The following is a 24,026-nucleotide window of genomic DNA, read 5'->3' as shown; positions in this document are numbered from 1 at the left end:
GAGTCCTGACTTCCGCTCAGGTTGTGATCGTGGGGTTGGGAGACTGAGCCCTGCATCCAGCTCTGCACTGAGCATGGAGCCTGCCTGAGATTCTCTCTCTCCCTTTCTCTCTGCCCTCCGCCTCGCACCCTCTCTCTCAAAACAAGAAAAAGAAATGTGGCTACTGTGACTCAGGTGCTGAAAATTTAATTTTATTTAGTTTTACTTAATATGTTTAAAAGCCATATGTGACTAGTAGCCATGATATTGGACAGCACAATCTTAGAGTCAATAGGTATATTAATCATGCTTCTGTTACCCAACAGTTAGGTGTTTTAAAAGGGCCAATAATACCCCAGGTGAGTGAAAAGCAACTTGCCCCTGGTTTCTCTGAAATAAAAATATAATGGCTCTTCTACCTGCTGAGTAATTAGGCAAAAAGAAGCAGCAACCATCTCCTGCTTCTACTATTTCTGTACAATGCACGCTATGGGACTATTTTCCACCAGCAGCCAGAGTGATCCTTTCAAAAGGTCAAGCAGATTACCTCACTCCTCTGCTCAAACTCCTCCTCCAGGCGCTTCCCATTCCACTCAATGAAATTCAAAGTCCTGACTCCAACTGCATGAGAAGGCCCCACAAGATCTTAACTCCGCCTTCCATCTCCTATCAATCTGGCCCTCCTCTTCACTTTTTCGAGGCTCTTTGCCCTCCTTCTACATTCCTGCCTCAGGGCAGGTGCACTTTCTGCTCCCTCAGCATGCAACACTCTCCCTTCTTATCAGAGTCATTCCCTAACCACTCCTAAAACAGTAACCCTCCCCGTGCCCCTGCTCTCCCCCACCCTCCCTCACTGGGCTTTACAGCCACAGCACTTATCAGCACTTGAGCACTGGCATGCGCACCGATTTACTACTGCATCATTGTCCTATTTAGCACCTAGTGCCTAAACAGTGGCCCAGGAGGTATTAGTGGGATGAATAAAAGATAACTTACAGCACAATTTTGTTGGTAAAAGAGAATGGGAAAAACTGTTGCTTTTTTTTTCCCCCTGATGTCTGCACTTCTTTTAATAGACATCCAAACCAAATACCATGCCAACTGATTTTTCATTTGTCATTAACTTTCTTTTTTCTAATTACCCACAAACATAAGACAGATGCTCAATATCAATGTTTGGAATTTTTTTTTGTTTGGATTTTTAAGTAAGAATCTTATTTTATGTTAAATCAAAATTATTTTTCCTAAAGCATGTCCACTTAAAAGTCACTGAGAAGTACTATATGTAAATGCTTTTTATACAACTTTCTAGAAACATCTGTAACATCTAACTATAGTACATGATATATTACTTAACATGAAATCAAAATATGTGAAAGAAGAGTACTTTCTGGAAGCAGATTAAATAGGCATATGAATGCCATGTAACAGTTTAAACTGGAAGCTCCTGGATAGCTGTGGGCTAGCATGGGTAACTAGTGACTGTGGAGAAGACTCCAGATCTACCTCAACAGAGAGAAGCTAACACATTTATTCTACCTATATTTTCTTGGCTTTTGGCTGAGTTCTAGGATGGAAAGTTCACAGCTTCAACCTACTCTCTTCAATATCCATACATTCACTCCTACCAATTCATTATTTCCATTAGACTATGGAATCCACACTAATATTTTCTAATATAAATATGCCAAAGGCTAAGTAAGAATTCAGTAACTGAACAGCTGGTTTATATTTTGATAACACAGATTTTTATTTTGAATTGACATTAGCAACACCCAAATTATACTTAGAAAACCCCTTGATAGGAAAGGACCCCCTTACCTTTCTAACTATAATCTTAAAGTTATGGACTCCCCCCTCAGTTTAAAAGGCCAAATATTGAGACTATATATACTAGAACTGTTACCTTTCGGACAGGTGGTTTAGTTATAATGTCTTCAAAATTATCTTCTGCTTTTAATGTTTGAAAATTTTCATGTAATATTCCTATTTTCTTATCATTATCCCACCCTGCTGGACTGGAAAGAAATGCATATGATAAATCTCAAGCATTTATACAGTCATTCCTTCATTAAATCCATGATCATATTAAAGGGAACAAATCTGACCAATTATGAACAACTAATAAGCTTTTATTTATTAGATTGGGTGGATCAATCGGTTAAGCATCTGCCTTTGGCAGGTCATGATCATGGGAGTCCTGGGATGGAGCTCCGTCCCAGATCAGCGAGGAGCCTGCCTGTTCTCGCCCTCTGCGCCTCCCCCTGCCCCTCCCCCAATCCTGTTCGTGCTCACTGGCACTATCTCAAATAAATAAAAAAATCTTAAAAAAAAAAAAACAAACCGAAACTAATCAGATTTTTTATTATAATGCTCAAGTTATAGTTTACTAATTACTACTTAAAAAGGTTCTTAATCTTCCTGATTTTAAAAATGCACAGTTTGGGGGGTTCTTTCGGGGGGGGGGTGTCTGGTTAATTATTATTACCTCTTAGTGTATTCACGTAACTTTTTGAAAGCATGTCTAGATTATATACTGGGTCCTTTATGTATCAAACCCAATCAATAAATGAGTATCAATCAAAAAGTAAGTAAATACACTGATATATGCACTCAACGGTTTAGCTATATATAATAGCAAGGCATTCCAAAAGGGGCTCAGGCCAGCAATAAATCCAACAGGCAAAGATAAATGGATCACAGGTTATAAATAAAACAATCTAGAAGAGATTCTCACCTACTCATCGTGGAAAGGTCTACTGGTCTCACCTCAAAACCAAAAACGAGGATTCACCATCAAATTGCAGCAATAACACACAATAAAATAATACACTGAAGAGGATACTTACATAAATACTGCATCTTTTTCCACAACAACAGCAGGAATCTTATAGGGAAATCCATACAGTTTCTGAACGATATATTTATATACTAAATCTATATTTTTGTTTTCTTTTACTGAAGTGTAAATAAGTGCTGCACCATCTGAATAATACTGTTAAAGAAACTTTTGGACAAATTCCATGAACATCAGGTACCATAAAATTCTGTGTTCTCAGCTTAACAGTTATATGCACAGCACTTTCAAAAATAATTCCGAAAGGTACATTATAGGGTAGTCAAGAATTTCAAAAGTATAAAATACATATAGGCTAAAATGCAAATAAAACTATCTTTACATTATCAACTTCATTTAGGAGGGCAAAAGTCTCATTAAACCAAGAAAGTAAAGGTAAATTTAATAATACTGATACTGCTACTACCTCTCCATTTAAAGCACAAGAAGAGGTAATTGGCTTTGTTTTTGACCTTCCTAAACTTCACGAAGGAGGGATATTATTTATCAACAACTATTTTGCTTGCGTTTAAAAAAAAAAAATGGTGTATACTAGTATTTCTTGTGGTTTTCACTAGCCCCAGGAATTAGAACTTCAGGAGCAAAGCTCAGGAGACCTACTGAAGAGAAATGAACGAATAGGTATCATCAGGAAACTTTGAGGCATAATTCAAAGCAAAAATTGATTTCATGACCAAAACTTGAGGTAACACAACCTCACCAGAGGATGTGTTAATTAAGGCAGACCCTACCAAATGATATGGTAGATCCAAAGATCAAGAGAGGCCTGTGGAAAAGGGGCAATGTGACTACTAACAGATGATGTGGTCAGAGTGACTATCAGAAATTCTATGGCCATTGCTAAGGACCACGCTCTAGCACTGCCCACTGTGTCCTGAGATGACAACTTAGACCAAGGGAAAAGGCTGGGAATGGTCAAACTTCTACTTCTGGATTGGGATACTCATATTTATTAGTGCATGAACTGAAGCTTATGAACCTAAAAGTGGTATTGCTAAATAGGACTTCTCATAAAACTTAACTTGATAGAAACAAACATTATCATTTTAAGTAAAAATTGTGTGAACTTTTCATTAATGAGTGATCTTTTCTCATGAGAACCAACTTATGATATAGCTGAAAAATTTGTATTAAAACTAACATTTAGGGGCGCCTGGGTGGCTCAGTTGGTTAAGCGACTGCCTTCGGCTCAGGTCATGATCCTGAAGTCCCGGGATCGAGTCCAGCATCGGGCTACCTGCTCAGCAGGGAGTCTGCTTCTCCCTCTCCTGCTCCCCCCTCTTGTGCTCTCTCTCTCTCATATAAATAAATAAAATCTTTAAAAAAAAAAAAAACAAAACTAACATTTAAAAAACTTGGAAGATGATTTTAAGCGGCTGCCTTTGGCTCAGGTCATGATCCCAGGGTCCTGGGATCGAGCCCCGCATCGGGCTCCGTGCTCCGTGCTCCATGCTCCGTGGGAAGCCTGCTTCTCCCTCTGCCTGCTCTGCCTGTCGCTTCCCTGCTTGTGCTCTCTCTCCTTCTGACAAATAAATAAATAAAATCTTAAAATAAATAAATAACACTACATCAAAAACTAATGATGTAATGTATGATTAACATAATAAAAAAAATAATGATTTTGAACTGTTGTCTTCACATACACACACACACACACACACACGTGTGTGCCTCACTATCTTGAAGTGACTTCTCAGTTTGTATTCTTTTAAAATCAGTGGGCTCTACTAAAGGTCTGTAATTATTTCAGTGGACAGTCTCCTTGATTACATTTCTGTATGTACATTTTCAAGAACAGTATTAATTAAATGTTTAAAGAGACTGCTTGTTCCCAAATTTGCTATCTTCAAAGATAACAAAAAGTCTATAGACATCTACTTCAATTACTCCCACTTTTCCTTTTTTTTTAAAGATTTTTATTTATTTGATAGAGAGAGACAGCGAGAGAGGGTACACAAGCAGGGGGAGTGGGAGAGGGAGAGCAGGCTTCCCGCAGAGCAGGGAGCCTGATGCAGGGCTTGAACCCAGGACCCTGGGATCATGACCTGAGCCAAAGGCAGACACTTGAAGCTTAACGACTGAGCCACCCAGGCGCCCCCAATTACTCCCACTTTTTGTCTTCTTTTTAAAGTCTCTTATGTAGACAAATGCCCTTCAATTCAACCAAGTCAACCATTATGTGACAGGAGAAAAGAAAGGGCCACAGAGAGGACAAAGTACTGAGGAGAAAAGGGGAAAGGGAAGCTGCTAGTATCAAGTGATATTATTCATTATTCATCTAGGCTTTTTGTAAGTGGTCCTTAAATTAAATGTCCATTAATGAAAATGAAAAACTACAGACACTATAAACATGTATATATTACTTATGATTCCTACCTACTGCTAATGTCATCATTTCTTCACTTTTCAGACACAAAAGCTTTGGTTAGGGAATGTAACCACAGACTCTCTAATCCAAGAGGGGTGGGTGAGAACTCCTCAGTGCACTCAAGCTGTGACAAAGTTTTCAATAGCAAATCCTCTTAAAAGCATTCATGTGCAACCCTCATTTTATCCTTCTTTTAGCTCTGAATGTTATTCAGAGGTTCCTCCAATCCTTGCAACCTAGACAAGATTCCTTATAATAGGTTTTCTAACCTTGTGATTATCAAAATCACCCAGAAAGCTTTTTAAAAGTAGAGATTCTTCAGCCTCACCTTGAAATGTTCCAATTCAGCAAGCCTTAGCTGGGCACACCCAGATTTTGAAACCATTGCATTAGACTATATGTAGAGATGGTAACATAGTGAACATGTTAAAAATGGGAATACACAAACCTAAATATTGATCTTGCCCCAACACCACTCCCAATAAATGAATACTGCTTTATAATCAGAATGTTTACAATGTCAACTCATTAGAATTTTCCAAAAAGACTGATACTTGATAAATGATTTTTCTCAGGCATAATCCTTTAAAACACAGCAAATCAAAATTACATATTTCAATACCTTCTTTTATAGCTCAAAATACCCAGATATAAATGATTTGGGAGCTAAAATGAAATTTCTAACCAGAAGCAGGAGGAAAAAAGTTTATGGAATTCCTGAAGTCCATCAATTTAATTCCATTAATTAAAAAAAGCAGGGGTGCCAGGGTGGCTCAGTCATTAAGTGTCTGCTTTCGGCTCAGGTCATGATCCCGGGGTCCTGGGATCGAGCCCCACATTGGGCTCCCTGCTCAGCGGGAAGCCTGCTTCTCCCTCTCCCACTCCCCCTGCTTGTGTTCCCTCTCTCTCTGTCAAATAAATAAATAAAAATCTTAAAAAAAAAAAATAAAAAATATAAAAAAATAAAAAAGCAAACAAACAGGTAAGGTACATTGCACTGATGAATGCAGGAAAAGGATACACTGTAAACAAAACTTCCGGATATGTGACTGAATAAAATCAAAATGTTCATCTCTGTAGTCATGTTCTTTCTCCAATACACTAATGGCATCACACTGTTGAGTTAAAATAATTAAGAAAAACAATAATATTAACTTTAATCAAAGTTAAATATAATGATTTGAACAGTTTTGGAATGAAATGGGGGAATTTCACAAACCTACCACTCTGATATGGTGACTGAACATCAGACTATTAGAGTATCCATTACTCTTACATGTCTAAGTTCTTTTAGTTAGAATCAAGACTAAGGAATAATTTCCTTAAAAAGTATTAATGTCCATGTTCTATTGAATGATGAAAACACCAAAGAGAAAGTTTCAGTACATAAAGGAATGAAGAGTAACAGGACAAGCAGATGGTTGCTCATACTTGCTGACTCAACAACTCCTTTTGACTTAAACGAAGTTTTTAAGTTCTAAACTCTATTCTAGTTCTATAAAACACTGTATATCTGGGAGTCTGCACCCTTCCCTATTTCCTCTTTGCTCCTCTGTTTATCTGATAAATCTTAAATGACCTTCATTTCTTTTCTGGTTCTTCTGTTGACTCTTACTACAATCTTACCAACAGCAAAAAAAAAAAAAAAAAGGCGAATTACAGGCTATTTTTGAAGTGTCACCTGTACGGTCACTGAGACGATTCTGAATTCTGCTTGCTACAGAAAAATGTTGCAAAAAAATAAACATGATATCCAAATTACTTCACCCAAACCTCCTGAAACTGAAGGTATGAAATCTAAAAATAACCCTGTAATAATAATGTTCATTATACCTAATATTAGTTTGAGGTCAAATCTGACATGCAATTTTTTGTTATGCATATATACGTCATACAACATAGTCTCTGTATAATCATGATACAGCATGTTTGTCCATTTTATAGAACACAGAGTAATTACTTCAAATTACTAAAGATATTTATAATTGTTGTATTGTTGACTTACAATACTTTTGGTGGAACATATTTAAATGCAATAAGAGGATCTGGACCTAAGGCAAGACACTTAGTCTCTCTGAATCTCATTTTCCAGAGTCTTTAAGAAGAGTTAAACCGCCATTATTTCTCTGTCCTGAGACACCTCTCCCACCCCCCCTACACATTTTAAAAGCTCCTAAGCTAATACAAAACTGAAGATTGTCTTAGAGTCTGTGAAATACAGTAGATAATCTCTTTTGGCTTAAAAATCTTATGACTCTGACTCATTTGATACTAATTCAGGTCCCTTTAAGCTTAACAGTTTTCCTTTGAAAATAAGAGGTTTTTATAAGAGGCAAGTTGTGCTATAAAACAGGGAAGTATCTGCCAACAAACAGCTCTCTGTCAAACAAAATAAAGCAAAAACAAACCACACACAGAAGGATTCTAGTGTGAGAGTTTAAAAACAGTTTTAGAGAAAAGGTGTAAGTAACAACTACACAACAATCACTACTTGAAAAGCAGATACCAGATTTTGATTTAATTATTTTAAATGCTACCCCCCACCCTTTGTTACTGATAATTTTTGTAGAGTTTAAAATAAAACTTAAAAATATTTTTTATCATTTTTATTCCACAGATGAGTAAGTGCCATACCTCCCTTCAATGACATGTGCAAGTTTTTACATGTTATGGAAAACATTAATAATTTCAGATCTCAAAAAGGTTTGTATGTTCTGTCATTTCCTTAATATTCCATGATCTATAAACAATAAAGACATACTACTCAAGACCAAATGGGAAGAAGATGAACTTGAACTAGAAATTATTTTTAAGGGGAATTTGATTTTATTATAAAGTGTGCACAGTGATGGAACTAAATTAACAGAATTTGGTAATAGCAATCCTATCAGAACCTCTTTAGTAAATAAATAAAAAGCCCTTGATAACTGCGTATCAACTTTACATAATGAGTGCTGGTAGGTGTTTAAGTCTATTTTAAGGGCATAATCTTCTGATATTAGGATATTAGTGTATCACAATTTATTGTGGAAAGTATTTTATAAAAATTAATACCAAAGTTACCATCTTACCTGTAGCATTTCTAGTCAACTGACTGGACAATGAAGTCTAATTGAAATTAGGAATATGAATTCAATCAAGAACAGAATATTTGAAGTAACGTTTTCTTTCAAAGAAACTAGGACTAAGATCACAAAACCAACATGTGATTATCATTCAATATTTTAAACTATTATTTCTATTTGTTAAGAAAAAATATCTAGGAAAGCTAGGAAATCTCCTCCAAAAGGAGGCTGGAAAACAAAACAGCTGTTTATCCTTGGTTAATAGCAGTAGTAGAATCTCTAGGAAGGAAGCTAACCTTTGTGCAAACTACTAGTACTGGGATGCCCAAGTTATGTGTAAGTGTGTCCGCACCCAGAGGTAAAACCACACTGTCGTCTTTGTCTTCCTGTGACCCAGTATTTCTTCTCTGAGGAGAGGCTGGGAAATCTTCTCCCGGCTCTACATATTCTTGGAAGTCTCTAATCACTGAAAATCAAAGTAAATAATTTAATACATAGTTTAGAAATTGCTTTATTTCAGCAGGTAGCTTTTTCTGCCATAATCTAAATATGTATTTTATGAGACTTTATACTTAGTCTTGCACAAGAGAAGAAACAAAAAGTTTGAGAAATCTGTTTCAAAGACAGGACAGAAACTCTAGACCCACATTAATTATGAGGAGGCAGAATACAACACTGAGTGGCTTCAAAGAGTGGGGTTCAATGTAAGCCCAGTTCTGTCTGTGCAAATTACTTCGGGTAAGTCACAATCTAGCTTTGCTTCGCGACATTCTCTAATTCACAAAGGGCACTGAGAGGATAAAAAATAGGTGTGTGTGTGGGTGGAGGGGAAGGGAGGGGAATGTTCCACAATTTAAAAGTCAGACCTACGGCCTGGGTGGCTCAGTCGGTTAAGCATCTGCCTTCGGCTCAGGTCATGATCCCAGGGTCCTGGGATCAAGCTCCATATCGGGCTCCCTGCTCGGGGGAGCCTGCTTCTCCCTCTCCCTCTGCCCCTCCCTCTGCTTGTGTTCTCTCACACTCTCTCTCTCAAATAAATAAATAAAATCATAAATGAGTGAATGAATGAATGAACATCAGACCTAGATGACTTTCTAACATTACTTTCCTTTCTCTAAACCCTTTACTCAGGTCTTTTCCTTTTTACCTAGGTGCAATCTAGGTGCAATTCACTCTGTAATTCTGGTAAGAATTAATGAGATATTACCAATGCTGATAAATTTTTAGAACTCATTTGCAAGTCTGTCAAAACCTCCATTTAACAAAAAGTTAATGTGACTGTATTAAGAGCCTTAACAATGTATACTTTGACTCAATGATTACTCTTTGAGTAATTCTCAAGGAAATAATCAGTGATGCAGGATGTCTACATAAGGCTGCTTTCCATGTTTAAAAGCAAAATAACACATCTGGAAACAAATCCACAGCATAGGATTAAAACAGTATATGAGGGAATTCTATACAAAGCCATAAAGGAGGAAAACTGTCTTAAACTTAGATGGGGTCAAGGAAGAGGGAACCTTGAATAGTTGAGTGCAGTTCCTCTAGGAACATAGGGGAATGCATACAACCCTAGCAGATCTGGTAGCTATTACCCTTCAAATCAGAAGCTGAAATCTAACAGTGGTTCTCAAGTTTTAGCATGCACCAGAGTAATTGATTGAGTTTGGGGTAGAGCCTAAGAATGTGTATTTCTGACAAGTTCCCAGCTTGTATTTCTGACAAGTTCCCAGCTGTACTGATACAGTACAGGGTCCTAGGACCCACAAATTGAGAACCAGTGCTACAGTATAAACTTTTGGGGAAAAAAAGACCCACAGACAATGGCCAAGAGGGAAACACAGGTATAGACTAAAAGCAGTTACACATTTTTTTCAGTGATTTAGGACATACATTCTCCTAAATCTCTACTATTTCCTAGCATATAAATTCCAGTAAGCTGTCAATTTTCTCCTAGAAGTTATAATCAGCTAACAATAACAAAGAAAAGCAGCATTCATCTGTATATTTTCTTAAGCAAAGTACAACACTGGCAAATGAAGAGCTCTCAGTGAAATTAAGAACTGTGACAACTGGCTTACAATTTGTAAAAAATGACCTGTATCATTTTCATAATTTAGAAAATTTCCAATTTACATGGGTATATACAAAATACATACTTTGTAAATCATAAAACCAGCTTACTCTTTATGTTGTTAACGTTTTTGGGGCACATTTCATTTTGACAAGGTTGATAAGATTGCTCTACTTATTAAGAAATGAAAGTGCTGAAAATGAACAGCTGAAGAAAGATTCAATTTTTTTTTTTAATCCTGAAACCTACTTCTCAAAATGAACATTTATGGCCTTTCAGCAAAGGAGAAAAGACACCTCTATTAAAGAGTCTGCCATTATGTACAGGTTTCCAATTTAAAACTACATTAAAACCTAGCACATCAAATTGAATTTCAAAAGCAGTAGTCACATTATGTATCCTTCATTAAACCTTATTAAAAGTAAAAAATTCCTACAATTACAATAGCTAGGACATAGGTGTTTGAAATCTATATTAGTATTTCTAGACTACTCACACTTTTGTTCCATTTCTTTCATTTCTTCAGGAGGAATTTTCAATTTGTCAATATGTTCTCTAACAACACTTGCCCATTTCTGTAGAGAATCCAAAGCAGTCCAAGGCTTTGACATATCCACAACCAGCATAACTAGAGTGTCCTTCAGAGAAATGGCATCCAGTGAAAATTTAAGGAGGCCCTTGTGATACAGGTCTCCATCTAAGATCCATACATTACATCTTGTTTGATCTATAATAGACAAAAGAAAGTTACCAAGGCAATAGGATTAAGTTATTTCATTATCCAACTAACAACACTACTTGGTATCTTAGGGCACCTCCACAGGAGAGGTCTCCTTTGACAAAGTTCAACTATTTAGGTAGGCCACATCTATCAATTTAGTAAAGGCCTAACAAACATTCAGGAAAATGATTTAACTGCCAACACAGAACACCAGCAGCCTCTACTTTCTTTTTCTAAATCCCAAATCACCAACATGAATTACATGTTTCTATTCTTACCATCAGGATCTCTCTCTCTCTTCTTATCAGCAGAGATAGCCATGCATATTCAAGATATTATACACAAAAATGAGAAGACAAGTGATGTATACAAGAAAAAAATGGCTGATCATATTGAAAAAAGCAGGGGAGTAGATGACATTTTTGTGTCAAAAATGAGAAGGTGAAAAGAGAGTCAACAAAAGAAGCCTAGGATACTATTATTCCACTCTCTGAGGGAGAAGTGAACTGAAGCACTGAGATTCTTCAAGGCCAGCAAGAAACCTAGTCTGCACACCAGAATACCTTAAGATGTTAAAAAATATCACTCTATGAATCCCAATCCCAAACCAATAAAAGTATGCCCACACAGAACTACTCACTGACTAGCGTGACAGACTAGGACTCCTAGTGAAAAATGACACACTAAGAAAAGTCAAAGACTAATATGAGCAGCAGTGCAACTCGGAAAGGCCTCAGGAAACTTGTTTTACATATAAATGACACTCACCTTCCCTGTCTTCATCATGAACATTTAAGTACAAATATTCCAACCCTCTTCCTTTCTTGTACTCTTCTATTCCCTGAATTTTTCTTATTAAGCTTGTTTTTCCAGCTCCATCTTCACCTGTAAAAGAGGACAACTCTTTTTAATTATAATATAGATTATTTAAGGATGCTTTCTAGTGTCAACTGAAAAACCCAACTGGAACTAACTGCAACCAAAAGGGTAATTTGATGGAAGAGATCTAGGTAATTATACAGCTAAAGATGCAGACTTCACCTACAAGATTCTTTGTCCTGGTGTCTCAGCCCTTCCTGTTAAGTCTGGTTCTACCCTATTACAAATGGCTTCGTCTGTGGGTACTTTTTAGGAAGTTCAACTCTTACGTCATCCCAGTTTAATATACAAGGAACAAAAGACTCTCCCTACTGGCTTTCAGTCTGAAGCACCTCAGGTAAAGACTCTTAACTGGCCCAGTTTGGGTCATGTACCCACCCACGGGCCACACTCATGGAGGATGGATGGTACATCAAAACTGACCAGGGCAGGGAATTCTGGCTGTAGCCTCACCAAAACCATGAAGTCATAAGAAATAATAGTAAAGGAGAGAGGTGGGGGTAATATATTGAACAAGAGTAGAAAGAATGTAGAACAAACAAAAATAAAATGTAGACTTAAAAAATATTAATAGCAAAAACACAAAAATCAAGTGTTAGCAAGAATGTGGAGAAAAAGGAGCCCTCCGGCACTGCTGGTGGGAATGCAAATTGGTGCAGTCACTGTGGAAAACAGTATGGAGGTTCCTCACAAAGTTAAAAATGGAACTACCTTACCGTCCAGTAATCATACTACTGGGTATTTACCCAAAAATACAAAAGCACTCATTCAAAGGAATACAGACATCCCTGTGTTTATCGCAGCATTATTTATAATAGCCAAACTATGGAAGCAGCCCAAGTGCCCAACGATAGATGAATGGATAAAGAAGATGTGGTATATATATATGCAATGGAATATTATTCAGCCATAAAAGAATGAAATCTTGCCATTTGCAACAACATGGATGGAGCTAGAGAGTATAATGCTAAGCAAAGTAAGTCAGTCAGAGAAAGACAAATACCATACGATTTCATTCCTATGTGGAATTTAAGAAACTAAACAAGCAAAGGGAAAAAACGAGAGAGACAAACCAAGAAACAGATTCTTAACTATAGAGAACAAACAGGTGATCACCAGAGGGGATGTGGGGAGGATGGGTGAAATAGATGAAGGGGATTAAGTGTACACATTTATCATGATGAGCACTGAATAATGTGTAGAATTGTTGAGTCACTCCATTGTACATCTGAAACTAATATAACACTGTATGTTGACTATACTGGAATTAAAATAAAAAACTTGGGGCTCCTGGGTGGTTCAGTTGGTTAAGCATCTGACTCTTGATCTCGGCTCAGGTCTTGATCTCAGGGTCATGAGTTCAAGCCAGGAGTTGGGCTCCACGCCCAGTGTGGAGCCTACTTAAAATATTTTTTTAATTAAATTAAATAAAAAACTTAAAAGAAAAAAATGGGGAGCTGGGTGTGGGGATGAGCTAAACAGGTGATGGGTATGAAGGAGGGCATGTGTTGTGATAAGCACTGGGTGTTATATGTACATGAGGAATCGCTAAATTCTACTCCTGAAATGGAACTACAGTATATGTTAACTAAACTGAATTTGAATAAAATCCTGGAAAAAGAAAAGAAAAAGAAAAAGAAAAAAACCCTGCATCTTTATAAATACCTCAGATAGAAATGGTAGGTAACACATGAGAGTTTGTCTGCAGAATATGTCTTCATTGGCCTTCTCAGATGTTTTATGAAACAGGTTTATTTTCAGATGTCTGCATTTGCCATCAAGACAAATCACGTCAGAGTTCATTTAGATGTAGAAAAAGTGACAGCTGCAGAAATTGGTCATTTTAATGGAGGCTTAAGACTTATGAAAAGAAGAAATGGGCTTAAAATGTGTGTAAAATATGAATGTTCAATTTTCAACCAACTGTAGCTTCCAAATATTGTTAAAGCTGAAGAAGAGAGAAGTAGTGGATAGAAGTTTTGCTCCCAGAAAAATTCTGTTTCAGTTAGCAAAGTGCTTCTTCAGACATCGTGAGAATCTTCTCTGTGCCAAGCACTATGTTAGAATATTCTTGGGAATAGATATTCTGTTTTTGCCTTCATTCCATTTTCTCCTGAGAGTAAACAAGAGTCACACTCTTGAGAAGGCTGACTTGGATTCTCTTGCAAGGCTTGAATTATTACCATGCTCCCACAATCTTTGTGACTAGCCTGGTCCCAATTTTCTCATCTCTAAGTAGAGAGGAGTTCATTAGATGTCCTTACAGCCTGCATGTGTCTATGAACTGTTCTGTATTCTCAATGTGAACACTTCCAATTTGTTACCAGAAGTGAGAAATTCTGAAATTGCAGGGTAGGGAAAAAAAATCTCAAACTACCGTATTTACCATATTACATTTATTTGATAGTATACTCTTTTTCAAAATTAATGTAAGATTTATCTTAAAATGGATCTCCAAGGTGCTGAATATTAAGAGGCACAACTATCATCGTTTAAAATTTCAGGAGCGAAGAAGTTACTAGTATAATAAAACAAACTTTATTCCCAGTCCTTAGAGGTAGAATCAAGAGAATAGGAATATATCCACCTGTCACTCAGAGGCAGCCCACAAAGAATGCATTAAATCATTTTCTTCTTCTTCTGAAAATAGAAATGACCCCTGGGAGCAGAAATACCTTTTTCTCTTATGAGTCATAATGTAAAAATAATAAACAGTATTATTTTAATGGCCTCTAAAATAGCAGCACTGTTGCATATTGGAAAGAGTGTGCTTCGAACTTAAATTTATATGAATTTAGATCTTGCTCCTGTCATTTCCCATGAAACTTTGAGTAAGATACTTATCTTTGGCAGTTCTGAGCTCCAGTACTGTCATCTGCCAAATGGGAGATAATCACCATTCCCCATTCAGGGTTATGTTAGAATTACTGTTGCTTAAATGAATGTAGAGGGCACTCTGGAAAGGATTGCAGCTCCTGCTATGGAGCTAGAAACAGAAGCCACTGATGGCTCCATCTGACTAGGATATGGACAAAGGGAGCAGTTAACAATCCTTTGTTTTTTGTTATATAGAAACACACTGACAGACTTGAAATTTTATCCTTTTTCTGTCCTAACTTCTTAGGCTTTTGTATTTCAAACTCATTAATACACAATAAAGTTTTAAAATAATCCCGAAGTAGATTAAGGGAACAAAATTTATACCTTCATTCAGGGATTTGTGAAATTCATTAATATTTTGGGGCAATTTTTGTTGTCTGAGACCAGATGTATCAGTGGCTGCCCTGTAAGAGGCTTAGGAATGTACATTTCACTATGGAAAGTGCAGAGTTAACAGGCACTGTAGTCACAGGTACTTTCTGGGTACTGGGGATACAGCAGTAAACAAAAAACAAAAATGCCTGTTCCGTTGGACCTTTTGAGGGTAGGGGGTGACTAAGTAAAATCCATACCATGTTAGTTAAGTTCAATGGAGAAAAATAAGATGAGAAGGAATAGGAATGTAAGGGAGGTTGAGATTTTAAATGAGGTGGTTAGGAACGGCCTACCCAAGGAAGTGATATTTGAGAGAAGGCAGAAGTTTAGGCAACATAGAGGTTTCTAGAGAGAATATGTTCTAGGTAGAGGGAACAAGCATTTAGAAAGTCTTTGAAGTTGGAATCTTACATTAATAATTATATAAGCGAGTGTTTGCGGGTAAGGTAGCAAGAGAATGATACTGTTTTTGTGCATATTGAAACGTGAGGTATTTATGGGACATCCAAGTAGTGATGACCAGTAAGCAGTTCAGGAGAGGCTGAGGCTGGAAGGAAATCTGTGGGTCACTGGTATAGGTGGTGTTGAAGTTGTGTGTGGAGCTGCTGCCGGAATTACATTCAGAGTGAGAAGAGCAGAAGTCTGAGACAGAAACCCTGGGCAACACAAACGTTGCGTGGGGATGGAAAAGCAGCCTGCAAGGAAGACTAGGGACCAGCCACCTCAGAGGTCAGTGGTACAGTAGGAGAGAGGGATGTTACTGAAGCAATGGCAAGGGAGAGCCTTCTCTGACTTCTGAGTCTTCCTCCTCCTCTCTCTGCCAGCTCCCAACCAAGTCTGCCTTGAGTACAGCTGTCCCCCCTACTAGCTAATACCTTAGTTCAGGCCTACCTCATTTCTTGCTAGGACTCCATTAATATCGAGTTACCTAGTTTTCTTACTCCTAAATTTATCCTTGTCAGTCAGTCTTCCACACTTCTGCCATAGCAGTCTTTCTACAATACCTAAACACTGCCAGTGGCTCCCCATTATCTTCAGGATAAAGTCTGACCTTCTTGGCCTGGCAAAAGATGCCCTTCCTGATCTGGCATGCCATACTTGTTCTCACTTTCCAACTCCTTTTCCCCCTCACATCCTAAAGCTCATGCATTCAAATTATTTGTCCTTTGTAGAAAGACACTTCTTTGCCTCCAGGCCTCTATATATGCTTTCCTTACTGCCTGGAATGACTAACTGTCCATGGCTCATTAAACACCACAAGATTTGGCTAAAGTATTACCTACCGTCTCTACAAAGCCCTTTCTGACTTCCAGGCAAAACCAGAGTATTTCCTTAGGGCTGGCTTCCTGGTTTGTTGCTTATCTCCAGCGTAGTCCTAATGACAGTATCTTGAAATTATCTCCTGTTTGTTTTCCCTCTCCAGTTTATGAGCCTCCTAGAGGACAGTGGCTTTGATATAAGGATCTTTGTATTCCTAGTGCTCAGTGTAGTAAATGTCTAATGCGATGGTTCTCAAAGTGTGGTACCTACACTAGCAGCATCAGCAACACTGGTTACTTGTTAGAGATGCAGATTCTTAGACCCCGTCCCAGAAATCCAGGAGGGAGGCCCAGCAATGTGTTTATTAAGCATCCCCAGGTGAGTGTGGCACATTTGAGAATCATTAGTCCAGTGAAATGAATGATGGACATTTACTCAGAGGAATAAACTCTGGTCTCGTAAGTAGGGGAGAACTCTTCAACTTCAGTTCTCAGAAAAAGGAAACAGCCATGCTCTAGTGATGGCTACAAGAATTTAAAATAGAGCATATGTAGTTAAGATTGACTGTATTGTTGATGTCGTGAATTTGGATTCAAAACCTATTTGGAGCCTATGGATTTAAACCTTTACAATTAGAATTAGATAAACTAAAAGGAAGATACAAACTTGTTATTTAAAGAACCACTCCATAATATTTTTTTCTTTAAAATTCAATTAGCCAACATATATTACATCATTAGTTTCAGATGTAGAATTTAATAATTCATCAGTTGCATACAACACCCTGTGCTCATCATATCACATGCCCTCCTTAATGCCCATCACCCAGTTACCCCATCCCCCCACCCACCTCCCCTCCAGCAACCCTCAGTTGGTTTCCCAGAGTTAAGAGTCTCTCATGGTTTGTCTCCCTCTCTGATTACTTCCCATTCAATTTTCCCTCCCTTCTCCTATGATCCTCTGCACTGAAGAACCACTCCATAGTATCACCACTAGAGATAACCAAATCAGTGACTATTTCTAGGTGATATCATTATGGTTTTGGGTCTTTTGCTTATGCTTATCTACAAGTGTACGTTTTTTAATTCAGAAACCTTTATATTTAAGTCATTTGAAATACTGAAAAGTTGAAATAAACTGATCTGATTCTGACCCTTTTTTAAGGTATCTTTTTATTTTCTAACATCTAAACTAGGAATTAAAGAGAAAAGATAAATCCTGGGTTTAAAAAAATGAAGTTTTATCTGATTACCACCTATTTTTATGGATGCATATATACTTTAGAAAATTAGGCATTTTATTGTTGATTTAAGCTTCTATTACAAGTCTGGGCACTAAGTTTTTGCCTATAATATGTAACATTGTTTCTGTGGGATAATCAGTTTTCAGTTGATGTCAATTTAACTTAGAAGACTCCTTTCAGGAAAGTAGTCTGTCATAAGAGAAATGTCGATTCTTTTCTTTCTAGTTCTAGAATAGACTCAGATTTTTTAAATTAATAAACTTTAGGATTTTTAAATTTATTTTTTAGAGAGAGAGAGAGAGCACACATGTGCAAGTGGTGGGGGAGGAAGCAGAGGGAAAGGGAGAGAGAGAATCACAAGCAGATTCCATGCTCAGCGCAGAGCCCAAGACAGGGCTTGATCTCACGACCCTGAGATCATGACCTGAGCCGAAATCAAGAGTCAGACATTCAAATAACTCAGTCTCCTAGATGCCCCAATAAACTTTGTTTTTTAGAGGAGTTTTAGGTTCACAGCAAAACTGAGTGAGAAATTCAGAGAATTTCTGAATATCCCATCCCCACATCTATACAACCTCCCAGACTCTGGACACAGAAGTACATTACAATCAGTGAACTGACATTGACATATCATTATCACCCAAAGAGTCCACTGTTTAGGTGAGCGTTCATTCTTGGTGTTCTACATTATATGGGTATAATGACATGTAGCTGCCATTACAGTATCATACAGAATAGTTTCACTGCCCTAAAAATCCTCTGCTTTGCCTATTCAGACTCTTTAAAAGAAAGTTTTCACAGATCTCCTCACATGGTGATTTAAATTATTCTTATGTCCAGTGCTCCTGAATACTGAGGTGACTAGATATAAATGCTTTAAATTCTTTTTGTTTACAGTTTTTTGGGTTTTTTTTTAAGATTTTATTTATTTATTTCACAGAGAGAGAGACAGCGTGAGAGGGAATACAAGCAGGGGGAGTGGGAGAGGGAGAAGCAGGCTTCCCGCCGGGCAGGGAGCCCGATGTGGGGCTGGATCCCAGGACCCTGGGATCATGACCTGAGCCGAAGGTAGGTGCTTAACTTAACGACTGAGCCACCCAGGCGTCCCTTGTTTACAGTTCTTGAATAACTACTTGAAGACATTATATATTGAATGCCATAAAAATTACAGAATTGATAAAATTCAAATTAGCAATCAATATAACAAATGATGTTTTGCTGAAATTAAATGCCAGTATTGGGTTTAATAGAAGCATTTATGTATTTTTTACTAGTTAATTTCATTATTTCCATTTTAAGCACGACGGATCATCATGGAAATACTCATTGTCAATTATCATAGATATTACTATTTTCAACCCAATCTATTATTTTATTGGTCCATTTTAATAGTACACTGCAAAAATGGCCCTGAAAAAGAAGTACTTATTTAATGACAAGTTCTTTATTGCCTATTCAAGGTGATACTTATTGCTATGAAATGTTGGAAAACAGTTCATAAAAAGAACCAGTCTGGCTAATACAACCGAATATAATACTAACTGCTCTGGGATACTTCCTTTGAGCCTGAGGTTTGTGTGTCCTCTCTCTGTTCTGTCTGCATTACGTGGCCTCAGCTTGTCACCACCAGGACTATAAACACCAATGCAGGAGTACTGCAATCTTGTGGCAGCATTTAGATCCAAAGATGGTCATTTAGAAGATCCAAGACATATATAATTTTTTTTAAGTTTAACATGAAAATGAAAACAATTTTAAAATTTTCAGAGAACTCATGAATGTTCTCTAGGAATAAGTCCCTAGATCTAAGAAACTCAACTCACCTTTATTATAAGTATTAACATGATATTGCTAGTAACTAAGTTCATGAGACAATAATATGTAGTATTTACATAGATTTACAATATTAAAAAAATCCTTACCAAAACACTGAATAGCTAGCCTAGTTTTAAAGTTTTTAAACTTGTGCCAAGTTTATTTATTTTTTAGAAAGATTTTATTTATTTGAGAGAGAGAAAGAGAGAGCTTGAGAGCACAACAGCAGGGGGAGGGGCAGAGGGAGAAGCAGAGGAGGGAGCCAAATGCAGGGCTCGATCCCAGGACCCCGATCCCAGGACCCCAGGGATCATGACCTGAACTGAAGGCAGACACTTAACTGACTGAGCCACCCAGGTGCCTTATAACTTGTGCCAAGTTTAAATTGCATTAATTTCTTGTTATTAATATTTTTTATTAAGTTCTTTATTTTAATTTCAGTATAGTTAACACACAGTGTTATATTAAGTTTCAGGTGTACAACAGAGTGATTCAACAATTCTATACATTATTCAGTGCTCATCATGATAAATGTGTATGCTTAATCCCCTTCATCTATTTCACTCATCTGCCCCACTTTCCCCTCTGGTAATCACCTGTTTCTCCTCTATAGTTAAGAACCTGTTTCTTGGTTTGTCTCTCTCATTTTTTCCCTTTGCTTGTTTAGTTTCTTAAATTCCACATAGGAATGAAATCGTATGGTATTTGTCTTTCTCTGACTGACTTACTTTGCTTAGCATTATACTCTCTAGCTCCATCCATGTTGTTGCAAATGGCAAGATTTCATTCTTTTTTTTTTTTTAAAGATTTTATTTATTTATTTCAGAGAGAGAGAATGAGAGAGAGCACATGAGAGGGGGGAGGGGCAGAGGGAGAAGCAGACTCCCTGCTGAGCAGGGAGCCTGATGCGGGACTCGATCCCGGGACTCCAGGATCATGACCTGAGCCGAAGGCAGTCGCTTAACCAACTGAGCCACCCAGGCGCCCAAGATTTCATTCTTTTATGGCTGAATAATATTCCATTGTATATATATACCACATCTTCTTTATCCATTCATCTATCGATGGGCACTTGGGCTGCTTCCATAGTTTGGCTATTATAAATAATGCTGCGATAAACACAGGGATGTCTGTATTCCTTTGAATGAGTGCTTTTGTATTTTTGGGTAAATACCCAGTAGTGTGATTACTGGACGGTAAGGTAGTTCCATTTTTAACTTTGTGAGGAACCTCCGTATTGTTTTCCACAGTGACTGCACCAGTTTACATTCCGGAGGGCTCCTTTTTCTCCACACCCTTGCCAACACTTGTTGTTTCTTATGTTGTTGATTTTAGCCATCCTAACAGGTGAGACGTGATATCTCACTGTAGTTTTGATTTGCATTTCCCTGATGATCAGTCGTGTGTCTGGCCATTTGTAAGTCTTCTTTGGAGAAATGTCTGTTTATGTCCTCTGGCCTTTTTTTTTTTGGTCTTCTGCCCACTTTTCAATTGGAGTATTATTATTATTTTTATTTTTGGGGGGGTGTTGAGTTGTATCAGGTCTTTATATATTTTGGATACCAACCCTTTACCAGATATGTCATTTGCAAATATCTTCTCCCATTCAGTAGGTTACCTTTTAGTTTTGTTGATTATTTCTTTCACTGTGCAGAAGCTTTTTATTTTGAGGTGGTCCCAAAGTTTATTTTTGTTTTTACTTCCCTTGCATTAGGAAATAAATCTAGAAAAATGTTGCTACGGCTGATGTCAGAGACATTATTGCCTGTGTTCTCTTCTAGGATATTTATGGTTTCAGGTCTCACATTTAGATCTTTAATCCATTCTGAGTTTATTTTGGTGTGTGGTGTAAGAAAGTGGTCCAGTTTCATTCTTTTGCATGTTGCTTTCCAGTTTTCCCAACACCATTTGTTGAAGAGATGGTCATATTCCTTCCTGCTTTGTCAAGATTAATTGACTATATAGTTGTAGGTTTATTTCTGGGTATCCCATTCTATTCCATTGATCTTTGTGTCTATTTTTGTGCCAGTACCATACTGTCTTGATTACTACAGCTTTGTAATATAACTTAAGTCCGGAATTGTGATACATCCAGTGTTATTTTTCTTTTTCAAGATTGCTTTGGCTATTCAGGGTCTTTTGTGGTTCCATACAAATTTTAGGATGGTTTATTCTAGTTCTGTGAAAAATGCTGTTGGTATTACAAAGATGCAGTTTTGTTCTACTGTTATATACATCTTCTAATCACATTATTTGTTAGACTATTTTCTTCTCTTTTTATGTCTTCAGGCACTTAACCCATGGCCTCTGCCTGGTTCTCTTCTCACTATACAAACATGCTCCTCAAAAGTGAACACCCACTAAATTCGTATCACACACCAATCCATTCCCCATCCTGCAGCTGAGTGATCTTCCTGCAACAATCTCCTCATGCCACTTCTCCTTCTTAAGACCCTTCGGGGTATTCTAGTTAATGACATACAAAAGCTGAAGTATTTAGAGTGAAGTAAACTAGTATCAGCAACTTACTTCTAATGCATAAAAAAAGGGGTGGGACAGTGAACTGCTTATGTGATAAAGCATATACAGTTAAGTTTAATAGTAGAATCTAGGTTTGGGTATATGCATATTCACTGTAAAATTCCTTTAACATGTTTGGAAGTTTCATAAGATGTCAGGAAAAACCCTCAGGGTCTTCCTGCTGCTCTTGCCATAAAGTGCAAACTATAAAGCCCACTGTTCCTTACAAAAGCCACCTAATTTTTCTGCCCCTCTCCCACCATGTCCCACAACCCACATGCTAGGCTCCAGCCATTCACAACGTCTTGCAGAGCATTAGAGAGGGTGGTCTCTCCCAACTCTGAATCTTCACACATGCTGCCATTTCTTTCTGGAGTATTTCTTCCCTTCCCCTCACATGTGGGAGAACCGCAGCTTATCCTGGTCTCAGTTTAGTTTGCTCTAGAAAGCTTTCTTTGCCCCTTACGTCTGGTTAAGCGCACTCCCTCATACTCCCAACAACACACTGTACACTTAAGACACTTCGGTGCAGTGTGTCAGCTCATTTATGGGTTTCCTTCAGCAGAATGTAAGTCTGTCAAGTCTGTCCTCCTTCATTCAACAAATATTTTTTGGACAAGTTCTCTTAACAGTAAGCAGGATATAAAGTCCTTGCTTTTAAGGTACTTAGAGATAAGAAATTACCCTATTCTTAACAGACACTGTCCCTGCTTGCTCAACAAAAACAGAAACCATGTTTTCTTAGTCTTTTTGGGCTGTTATAACAAAACACCATAGGCTAGATGGCTTTTAAACACCAGAATTTATTTCTCACATCTGGGGGCTGGGAAGTTCAAGATGAAGGCACTGGCAGATGTGACATCTAATGAGGGCTTGTTTCAGGATCAGAAACAGCTGTCTGCTCACTGTGTCCTCACATGGCAGAAGGGGTGAGAGAGCTCTCTGGTGTCTCTTTTATAAGGGCCAATCCCATTCATGAGGCCTCTGTCCTCATGATCTAATCATCTACAAAAGACCACACGCCCTAATGCCATCACTGTGGGGTAGGATTTAAACATACTCATTTGGAAGGTACACATTCACCCTAGAGCGCCCATGCTATAGTCAGAAGATCCTTTACCAATGTTCATTACCTCTTAATCACAACTACAGTCTCTATTTTCGTAACTATACCTCATCTGTAATCACTTGTCCTGGGCCTTTCCCCACAATCTATTAAAATAGATTAAAATCCATTCATATCTGTAAAACTGAAATGGCTACCTCTCATCAATAACAGATCAATTAATTGTGTAAGCTCATAATACATACCTCTTTCACTAAACTTAGAAAAGCTTGGACTGAGTTGTCAGTACTCAGCTCCCTGCCACAGCCAAGATTAATATGCTTGACAATACTAAAAAGTCCATCATGAACCCCTTCTCTTTATTCAATTATGCAATTAGAAGGATTAAAAAATATTAAAATGCAGGATACCTGTATTTGGCATTGACAGACATTTAAAAACCATCTTTACTGGCCAAACCACTCAAGAAACAGAAGTCACTAAATTCCAAATTATTTCTGAAAAAAAAAAAAACAGAACAAAAGAAAAATAGCTATATACATACTTAATTCTAAGCAATTAATGTATCTTTAAAGTGGCAAGCAGGGCAATGGGGCTTATGTGGTTTCAAACCCAAAGTAATCTACAGATTCAATGCAATCCCTATCAAAATTCTAGTGGTATTTTTCACAGAAATAAAACAAAAAATCCTAAAATGTGTATGGAACCACAGAAGACTCTGGATACATAAAAGCAAACTTGAGAAAGAAGAACAAAGCTGGAGGCATCATGCTCCCTGATTTCAAATTCTATTACAAGTTACAGTCATTAAAACAGTATGGTACTAAAGAATCCAATCAAGAAATGGGCAGAAGACATGAACAGACATTTTTCCAAAGAAGACATCCAAATGGCCAACAGACACATGAAAAAGTGCTCAATATC

The 24,026-nt window shown here is 37.5% G+C and overlaps 1 protein-coding gene across 1 annotated transcript in view; it reads right to left on the bottom strand.

Annotated features, from left to right (window-relative positions):
- The window catches only part of DYNC1LI1 (dynein cytoplasmic 1 light intermediate chain 1), a 40,218-nt gene that overhangs the window by 3,987 nt on the left and 12,205 nt on the right, over nt 1–24,026 (bottom strand). The window contains exons 3-8 of the mRNA XM_006740994.3: nt 11,833–11,949; nt 10,840–11,070; nt 8,566–8,735; nt 6,226–6,319; nt 2,829–2,964; nt 1,886–1,997 (exon numbers count right to left, since the gene is read on the bottom strand). Coding sequence (XP_006741057.1) covers nt 1,886–1,997; nt 2,829–2,964; nt 6,226–6,319; nt 8,566–8,735; nt 10,840–11,070; nt 11,833–11,949 — 860 coding nt within the window. The remainder of the gene's footprint in view (nt 1–1,885; nt 1,998–2,828; nt 2,965–6,225; nt 6,320–8,565; nt 8,736–10,839; nt 11,071–11,832; nt 11,950–24,026) is intronic.

This window comes from Leptonychotes weddellii, chromosome 1 (genome assembly GCF_054177405.1).
Source record: "Leptonychotes weddellii isolate Sample4059 chromosome 1, ASM5417740v2, whole genome shotgun sequence".
Taxonomy (NCBI): domain Eukaryota; kingdom Metazoa; phylum Chordata; class Mammalia; order Carnivora; family Phocidae; genus Leptonychotes; species Leptonychotes weddellii.
Note: the sequence above shows the minus strand (reverse complement) of the source record. Positions and strands in the feature narration are given on the sequence as shown.